Source organism: Antennarius striatus, chromosome 1 (assembly GCF_040054535.1).
Source record: "Antennarius striatus isolate MH-2024 chromosome 1, ASM4005453v1, whole genome shotgun sequence".
Classification (NCBI taxonomy): Eukaryota; Metazoa; Chordata; class Actinopteri; order Lophiiformes; family Antennariidae; genus Antennarius; species Antennarius striatus.
This window is the reverse complement of record NC_090776.1, coordinates 31,176,547-31,186,014: the sequence shown is the minus strand read 5'-3', so window position 1 is coordinate 31,186,014 and position 9,468 is coordinate 31,176,547. Positions and strand designations below refer to the sequence as shown.

Genomic DNA, 9,468 nt, shown 5'->3' with positions numbered 1-9,468 from the left:
TCTCTCTTGACGGCCATCCCCTGCTGGCGCTCCATTGCCAGCTTTGTGTCTTGCAGCTCGTACAAGGTGTCCCTGTATTTTCTGGCACGCTGGTTGGCCATCGTGAGCTACAGCTCCTTCTCCTCCAGAAGGTCGTTGAGCCGGGTCACCTCCTTCTTGTGCTCCTGAAGTATCTTCTCCTGCTTTTCTGTCTGGGAGTGGAGGCTCTTGTGAAGAAGAGCAATCTGCTCCTCTCTGCTTGGGCTTTCCAGCTCCATCTCTGCCTGCTTCTTCTGCATCTCGTCCATCGCCATCGTGACCTTTTCGTATTTCACCTGGAGGGCACGTAGCCTGCCATCAACAGCAGTGATGTTCTGACTCCCCTCCGCTATCTGCTCCTGTGCCCCGCCCAGGTTCTCGGCTGTGGGCGTTACATTTTTATCCTTTACAGGTGTGGAAGAAGTGAATGATTACAGTTTTAGGAAGATAACACAAAGTCAGTCAGCAGTCGTTGGACTTGTGGAGAACTGCAGCACATGAACGTAACAAGTCAAATGAGAGGCAGGTGAAGTAAATACTAGAACGTTTTCGGTGGAAGGTCTCCTCCCCTCTGGAGCATTCTTCTGTTCCTCCTCCTGGCTCTGCTGTTCGTCTCTGGGGGGCGACAGAGGCTGCTGACGGGATCAGCTGTTCACGAGAGTCATGTCAGTGAAGAAGAACTGCATGTTAATGACGTGTCACATGTTAATGATGTCATCCAACTGGAAAATAACCAGTTTAATTTTGAAGGATGTTTGTTAGTTTGTTTCTTAGCACAATTACCATTATCCACGTTATTCAGCACCATTATTCCACAATCAATCACACATCTGACATTGTCCACGTTCAATAGGTCATTACTAATCAATAAATAAATCAAATTTTATTTATAAAGCGTTTAATCACATCAACAGACATTTCAAAGGTAATAAAGTTGAGACTAACAGGCAAATTTGTGATAAAAAATCAAAACAAACTGTGTATTTTTTATTCATTTTCAGAGAAACACACCTAATATATATACTGTATATGTTACGTTAAATAAATAACATATTTAGTTCAGAGGAGAGTTTGTAAAAGTCTAGAGGTGAGGTGGTTCTGGAGGTGAGGTGGTTGTGGAGGTGATGTGGTTGTGGAGGTGAGGTGGTTCTGGAGGTGATGTGGTTCTGGAGGTGAGGTGGTTGTGGAGGTGATGTGGTTGTGGAGGTGATGTGGTTGTGGAGGTGATGTGGTTGTGGAGGTGAGGTGGTTGTGGAGGTGAGGTGGTTGTGGAGGTGATGTGGTTCTGGAGGTAAGGTGGTTGTGGAGGTGAGGTGGTTCTGGAGGTGAGGTGGTTGTGGAGGTGATGTGGTTCTGGAGGTAAGTGGTTCTGGAGGTGAGGTGGCTGTGGAGGTGATGTGGTTGTGGAGGTGAGGTGGTTGTGGAGGTGATGTGGTTGTGGAGGTGAGGTGGTTGTGGAGGTGAGGTGGTTGTGGAGGTGAGGTGGTTCTGAAGGTGATGTGGTTGTGGAGGTGAGGTGGTTGTGGAGGTGATGTGGTTGTGGAGGTGATGTGGTTGTGGAGGTGAGGTGGTTCTGAAGGTGATGTGGTTGTGGAGGTGAGGTAGTTGTGAAAGTGATGTGGTTCTAAAAGCCTAAACTAACTTTGATAGACATTAAAGCGTCAAAGCCTAAAGCGTCAAAGCGTCTCGATGACGTCATAGAGATGATTTGCTGCTTTGCAAACTAACCTTTTAGTGATTGGTCCATACTTATCACATTATAAATTTTAGTACTAACATTAATTGTTTCCACGGTAACCATGGTCACCGGGTTTTGTTCCCAGCTATAAGTGTGCATGCGCAGAAAACACTTGGACACGGGAACCAAGAAGGACGTTTTCCACAGCTAGGGTTAGGGTTAGAGTTACAGACTACAGACTGGGTTAGGGTTAGGGTTACAGACTATAGACTGGGTTAGAGTTACAGACTACAGACTGGGTTAGGGTTAGGGTTACAGACTATAAACTGGGTTAGAGTTACAGACTACAGACTGGGTTAGGGTTAGGGTTACAGACTATAGACTGGGTTAGAGTTACAGACTACAGACTGGGTTAGGGTTAGGGTTACAGACTACAGACTAGGTTAGGGTTACAGACCAGTGGCACTGAGCTCCTATATCATGAAGACCTTTGAGAGACTCGTCCTGGAACATCTCTGACCCCTGGCCCAAACACATCTGGACACGAACTGTCAGGAACCGTCTCAGGGCAGCTCATCTGTAGGCCCGTTGTCCTCATCGGGGTCTCGACCCGACTCCAGGTCGTCATGGTAACCCACGTGAGTGGACTCCCTTTTTGTTCGGTATAGAAAGACATGTGGGAAATATAATATACTCACTCACTCATTGCTACTGTAACACACACACACACACACACACACACACACACACACACACACACACACACACACACACACACACACACACACACACACACACACACATACAGCATTAGAGATCATGGCTGGATGTTCAGGTAGTCCAATATCAATAAGATGAGTTTGTCCCATCAAATACCCCAGCAGAGGTATGACATCACCACCACCACCATCATCATCATCACCACAGGTGTTCTGATTCTCCCTGGTAACTGTAATCAACAAAAGCTGCATTTGGACAATTTACTCCAACCGGAATCGGACACTGGAATCTCATTGGCTGCACTGGTCAGCATCACTCTGTTGTTGAGGATGAGGATTACACCCAATCCGTCATGGTGTGTGTGTGTGTTAAAGTCAATGTAGGCTGGTGCTGTAGGACACTGATAAATGTGAAAATGTACTCATTTTGTTTTACTTTTCGGTCACTAACGGCGACAACACCGGGATTCTACTATAAATTTAATACACTTCTGTTCCACGTCCTAACAAAATGTTTTCAATTTCAACTGACAACTTTTTGTGACATCTAGCTGACAACAAAACTGTGTGATCGCCCAACTCAAGTTTGAGCAAAAAAAGGCAAGTAATGCCAGTTTGCTGTTTTAGCAAATTTAGCTACTGGTCATAGCAGGCACTTGTATCAAAACGTGCAGGAAATGTGTATTATCTTCTTTATCATTTAGCAATTTGAGACTTAAAAAGTTAAGATGACAAATCTTTCAGAGGTGAATGTGCCACTTTAAACGAGGGCTCGTTTGACTGAAAACAGTGTGTTTTATCACAACACAGTACAGTGGGTGCTTCTGAGTTCTCAATCTTTACATTCTGCCTGATTCCAATGAGCAATCAAATTACACCACCAAAATCTTTGACCATTCTTAAAGCTGCAGCATCACTGATACCATACTAGTTCAATAAAACCATTTTAAAAACCTTTGCTCTAAGACAGAAAACACAGCTCTTGTGACCAAAGATAACAGTATGTTTGCTAGTTCAACCTTTTTCTTCTAAGAAAACTTTCCACTTACAAATTCAAAAGAAAGAAAAAAAATCGTGTCCAAATAAATCAGAACATTATGTAAAAGAAAAGAGCTTTGACAATTGAGCCAGTATGTACAAGTTTATTGATGCACAGCGCAGCACATAAAATTTCAGAAAATGTGATGAGGTTGTCTTGTCTCCTGCTTGGATTCTGCTCAACTAAAAAAGGTACATTAATACTACTGATAGTATTCATCAGTCATTTGTTCCATCCATACAGACAGACATCAGGTGGTCAAACAGTCTGAGCTGCCTGCGGTACTCAGGCACACCAAGAGGTTCCTAAAATGTAAAAATAGTTTTGGTGTGACTGAGCTTACAGTGTGAAAAGGACATGACAGATTCATATCTCCCTACACTCAAAAAGTCCATAAAAACAAAACTTACAAAAAAATGAAGTGTCCAAAAAGGTAATACTATCAAAGAAAACATGGTGACTTGATGCATACACAATTTGCCGTCATTTTGAATTTCTTAGTACTTGTGAAGTAATAGAGATGGTCGACTATTTCTTTCCTTGGCTTTTTGGTTCTGGTTGATTTTTAGATACAGATGTATCAGGAATCCAGAGAAAAAAGTTTGGAGGATGCAAATTGGGACCGAAATATCAATTTAGAGGTAAGTCCACTTCCAGTATTTATGAAAATAGTAAATGATTGATTTGGATGGGCATTAGCCTAAAACTCTTAGCAAATAACAGGATGAATAAAATTGCTGATTTACAAAACTATTTAAAACAGTTTATTTAAAAAAAAAAAAAGATGAAGCAGAGTCAGACTGCTTCACTTACCTATCATCTCCTTTTTACATTTCTTTACAGTCTTATGTACAGTCAACGATTACTGAAAAAAAATATATAACTGGGAAAAAAAGAACTTATTCCAAATAAAAGATATTGGTGTACGATGTATTACAACATTTGTAATCACAACATGACAGCACACAACCTGTTAAAACAAATAGTTAAAAACATTTGGGAAACCATGGAGAAACACGTCCCAGCCCTTACAGCAGTGCACTTGTAGAAGTCAACATGCAGACGATGCTTCATATGATTAAAAACAAAGAGACTAGTTGGGGATAGAAGAGCTTCAGGTTCTACGTCTTCCGGAAACCTTTCAAAATGGGGTAGATGTTTTCAAATGCCTCGTAAATCTCTGCTCTCACCTTGGCACCTTCAGAACAAACACAGATATGATTCATTAGCAACTACACCGGAAAAAGACACATAGCTATTACAGCTTTAAGGACTCTGATCAATTCCAAAATCACCCTCAGGTTGGTTTCAAACCTACACATATTTAGGCAGGCTTAATAGGTAACAAAAGACTAACAGTTTCAGCACAGGAGTAGCACAACACCAGCTACAATAAGGAGCATCAAATATTTTTACCAGATGTTTCTTAAAATGTGCATTTTAAGTTAAATAATGACAAAGGATCCATGTCCAGACATGAACTAGTTGTATTCCATACATATATATATATACATATATATATATACATACATATATACATACATATATATACATACATATATATATACATATATATACACACACATATATATATACATATATATATATATATATATATATATACACACACACATATATATATATATACACACACATATATATATATATACAGTATATATCTCATCCAGAGGCATGGCAACAGGACGTTATCTTTTCAACTGAACTATTAGTTTTGAAACCATAATGGGGCCTGGAAGCTGACAGTAATTAATATCCAACATAGAGTGAAATTATTGATCAGGAAAAATAAAATACATAGACGTGAAATAAGACCACATACTTGATGAAAAGGTAACAGTATTTTGAAAATGTATTCAGGTATTGTTCTCTTTAATTCTTTGCAATTGTTCTCATGAGAACGCTTCTGAGAAGACCACATCACTCTTCAGTTTGGCTTCCTCCCACCTCCAAAAACATACAATTTAGGTGAATTGGTCACTTTGAAACTGTTGGTAGGTTTGACTATGTGCATGATTGGTTGTTTGTTTTTGTGTAGTTGTCTGTTTTTGGATGAGCTGGCGTATCATCCGTGGTTTACCCTGCCTCTTGCTCGTGGTCAGCTGTCCCCCCCAAAACAATTGTGGGTGATCACCTTAATACAAATTTAAGTCTTACAGAGATATGCAGGACTTACCTGTGAGCACAACTTTCCCGGAAACAAAGATGAGCAGAACGATTCTGGGTTTAATCATCCTGTAAATAAGTCCTGGAAAAAGCTCAGGTTCATAGCTGAAACAGACAATCACAAGGATTACTTCCATCATTAAATTATTTAAGAACACCCCCCTTCACCTTCTGCATTCGTTACGTCAAGATATTAGTTATAGTGAATTTCAAATACTTGAAATGTTACAGGAAATAGCTACTCGACATCTGAGTTTTTTTGAGCTATGAGCCATCGCTCAGTCCATTTTTTTCTTCGACACAAGAGAAAAAAAACAAGTTAAGAGTCGTAACTCAGGACACCACCGCTAGTTGGCGGATAGATACATCATCAGCTGAGGGCACATCTCATTCTTTACCACGAGTTCTGAGTAAAAATATAGCTCTTGTTAGTGACTTTGGTTTTTCTTTTCGTACTTTGTCATTGTTTAAAATAATTTTATGTAGATAATTGTGCACAGGAATACATGTCTATTGGTTAATAATTTTTTTCTCAAAAATTTAGAAGGTTTGGGGCCTTTTTAAAAGCCTGGAACAGATTAAAATCATTTTTGTTCGAGTGATGAGCTGTTTGACTTTTGAGCTCAGTCACGGAAATAATTTACGACTTAAACTCACATCTCAAGGTACTACTGTATAGGAATCTTTTTTTAAAGCCACATCACAATTGTAAATTACCTGCTGAACTGCTGATGTGTGAGGACTAATCCCTCCAGCCGAATGGGGAATTTCACATCACAACTTCCCACCATGTTCTGAATTTTGAAGTCCAGGAACTTGGCAGGAAAACCCAACTTCTGCACCACACGGGCATATTTTCTGGCAGCTAACCTAGACTGCTCCTCACTAGAAGAAGAGTGGATTACAGGATATGAAGAAAATGGGGCAAGCAAATGAGAGACCAAAAAAGGAGCTGAAAGCCAAGACGAGACGGCAACCATACTAGACAATATTTCTCTGAAGATTTTACTTTTTTATCATGAGCTTCAGTGCACAAGATCAATGAATGAGCTGTATTCTGACCTCTTAGCACCAGTGCAGACCATCTTCCCAGAGCTGAAAATTAGTGCAGTGGTCCTGGGTTCTCGTATCCTCATGATGACTGCAGCAAAACGCTATGAAAATTGAGAGAGCAGTAAAAATTACAGTGATGACTCATTTGTTACTCAAGGTGGCTTCTTTTTCGGTGATTTCCGGATTCAGAATTTAAGTGGAGAAATGGATAAATTATGAGTATTTTTTGTTGAATGGAAGTGTATTTTCTCCCAATATTCTATCGCAGAAAAAGGTAGCACAAATGTTGTTTTTTTTTAATAATAAGTATTTAAAGCTTGCATTCCAGGAACGCACGTTGTCTGATGATCGTGCATCCGTGTCAAAAAATGTGTGTCAAAGACACGCGCAAACATGAACGCTGAATAAGTAACTGGAAATAAGTGACAATCTCACCTTTGGGTTGTACTCTGCATTCCTAGCTCTCAGAGCAATGGTCTTCAGGTCCAGTTTACACCCCAGATTTACAGTAGATACTATGTTCCTAATAACAGCAAGGAACAAGGAAAAGCTGCTCAGTTTGGGGGAGTATGTATGTTGTATGGAAATAACTCCACTCTAGATAGCTTTGTAACTAGAAGTTCATGACTAAGAAGAAATGCCATCTACAGTCTAGAATGTCAGTTAAACTTCACTTTGCTGTATAAAAAATTGGGCAAGACAATGGCTTCCACCAGCTCCTGGACCTGCTTTTCCAGCCCTCCAATGTCACTGGACTGCTCTGTGAGGCGCTCATCCATCCATTGCCTTTACTCTTGAACCATTTTTAATCCCTACACTGGGAATATCCATTACAGTTGAAAGTAGTTTCCACTGACTAGTTGAGTTAACTTGACAGTTTGTAAGAGCCATAATTTCAAGACATTGCTTCTACACTGAAACATAAACCATTTTCCCATTTGAAATGAAACATACTGTAACTGTGGTACAATTCCAGAGCTCTCTGAGGCTGGTGTGGCTGGTGTGATAGGGGTCATTGGGGTTAGTGGGGTGTTGTAGAGTGGTGTATTCCCGGGCAGTGCTGTGGTGGTTGTGCCTGTTACTGTCTGGGAATGGAAGAGTTGAGGAGTCTGCCCCGATGGGCCGGGAAGGCCTGCAGAGGAAAGAAAGCTGCTTTCAATATAAAGTTCCAGTGTAGCTAGGATAGGGATTATAATGATAAAAGTAAATAAACCAGATTTAGTATTTCAAAGATACCAAATCTAGTTTACGTTGTTCGCTAACATTTGGTATCTCAGTCACCAAATCTGGGGGGGACATTATTATTACGATCTCTTCTTATACTACCGAGAAAGAGTGGAGATGAAGATGCCAGTGAGTTGTACCTGTGTTTGCCTGCTGCTGCTGTTGTTGTTGTTGTTGTTGTTGCTGTTGTTGTTGTTGCTGCTGCTGCTGCCTCTGCTGTTCCTCGAGTATTGACAAACTGTTGGTATTCTGGACAGGCTGGGGTGTCAGACCTGAGCCATATGGCATCATAGGACTGAATATTGGCATGCCTGGGGTCATGGCACCCTGCGCAGGATACAGCAGCAAAAAAACAAAACAAGAGTTCAGTTGGAGCAAAATAGTCCTATTGGTAGCAATTGTAATCAACAAATCATAATGCAAGCATTCAACTGTCAGTGTTCATCCCTCTGTGCCACTTTACTATATCACAGCTATTACAGTTTGAATTTCGTGTTTTTAAGATGTTGACTGCACAGCTACATTATTTGTGACAGTGACACTACTACTAATAACCATGAATCAACAAATCAAGTTCAAACCTGTTCCATCATTCAGGGAACACTTTCTCAAGATACTGTAGCCAAAAAAGACATGGACGATCACATAATCTTCTCCATCTCTTCTTGTTAGAAGTAAATACCCTTAGAGTGAAATACTTTCAACCATTGTTCACCTGAGGGGAGGCCAGACCCTGGAAGGCTGGTATACTGTTATTTTGGTCCATGTCCTTTTCTCCACAAGTCAATCAACTGCTACTCAAGAGCAGGAAGTCACACTGTCTGGTAACTTCACACAGATGGTGCCTTGAAGCTTCTTGACTGTCTTATTTTAAAGTAGAAAATCAATATTCAGTGTTCCCCAAACTCTTCCTTGTAACTTCTTCTCTCTCGCAGCTCAATCAAGTCTGGAAAAATGGACAGAATAAGTGTTTACTCAAACATTTTACCCGCAAGTATTCTTCTCAGTTGAGTGAACATGTAAATAAAATTAATGCAAATTCGAGCAAATGTAGCGCCAAAATATTCCACTAACTTCTGGCTAGGTCCGCTTAGCTTGACTGTTGACAGATATTATTTTCCTTCATTTAGTTACCGTAGCCCATTTCTTGCATGTAATTTGAAAACGTCAAATTTGAAGGAATGTGACACACGCCTGTGGCTGTATTTACGATCACAACCAGGTGGTCCGGCTGCAGAAAATCACTCCAACCTCAATGAACCGCATCAACATAGTAGACAGCTAACATTAGCCGAATAGCTACTATTAGCCATACAGCGTTCGCTAACATGAAACTACTGGTTAAGCGCTTTGTTGCCGCAGTAAAAGCAAAAAAATTTCGACTGACATTAAAAAATACTTTACCACTGCACCACTGTGTATTCCCTATAAAAATCCACACAATTGCTCAACTCATCGCACGATTAAAATGACTACAGCTCTCATTCCCGGTCTTGTGGTTCGGCGCTCATTAAGCCCAGACGTCGAAGCGGCCACTTCCGGAAGTGGAATGT

General features: G+C 40.6%; 1 protein-coding gene across 4 annotated transcripts; it reads right to left on the bottom strand.

The window, feature by feature from the left end:
* Nucleotides 1-3,542: 3,542 nt before the first annotated feature.
* Nucleotides 3,543-9,448, bottom strand: LOC137594309 (TATA-box-binding protein). 4 transcript variants are annotated; one of them, XM_068313741.1, is made up of 9 exons: nucleotides 9,320-9,448; nucleotides 8,631-8,861; nucleotides 8,056-8,242; nucleotides 7,646-7,823; nucleotides 7,127-7,214; nucleotides 6,701-6,792; nucleotides 6,356-6,523; nucleotides 5,649-5,743; nucleotides 3,543-4,652 (listed from the first exon to the last, which is right to left on the bottom strand). In XM_068313741.1, exons 2-9 carry the CDS (start codon nucleotides 8,679-8,681, stop codon nucleotides 4,576-4,578), a joined length of 936 nt encoding a protein of 311 aa, XP_068169842.1. In that variant the 5' UTR covers nucleotides 8,682-8,861; nucleotides 9,320-9,448; the 3' UTR covers nucleotides 3,543-4,575. The 4 variants fall into 4 exon arrangements, with proteins under 4 accessions (XP_068169842.1, XP_068169833.1, XP_068169828.1 ...); XM_068313732.1 differs by having other exon boundaries at nucleotides 9,303-9,431; XM_068313727.1 differs by having other exon boundaries at nucleotides 8,990-9,430.
* Nucleotides 9,449-9,468: the final 20 nt, after the last annotated feature.

Excerpts from the sequence above, each read along its gene's own strand:
- LOC137594309 (XM_068313741.1), bottom strand. The coding sequence starts at position 8,681 with ATGGACCAAAATAACAGTATACCAGCCTTCCAGGGTCTGGCCTCCCCT. Across the intron at positions 7,824-8,055 it reads GCAGCAGCAGGCAAACACAG|GCCTTCCCGGCCCATCGGGG; the intron begins GTACAACTCACT and ends TTTCCTCTGCAG. Across the intron at positions 6,793-7,126 it reads ATGCAGAGTACAACCCAAAG|CGTTTTGCTGCAGTCATCAT; the intron begins GTGAGATTGTCA and ends CAATTTTCATAG.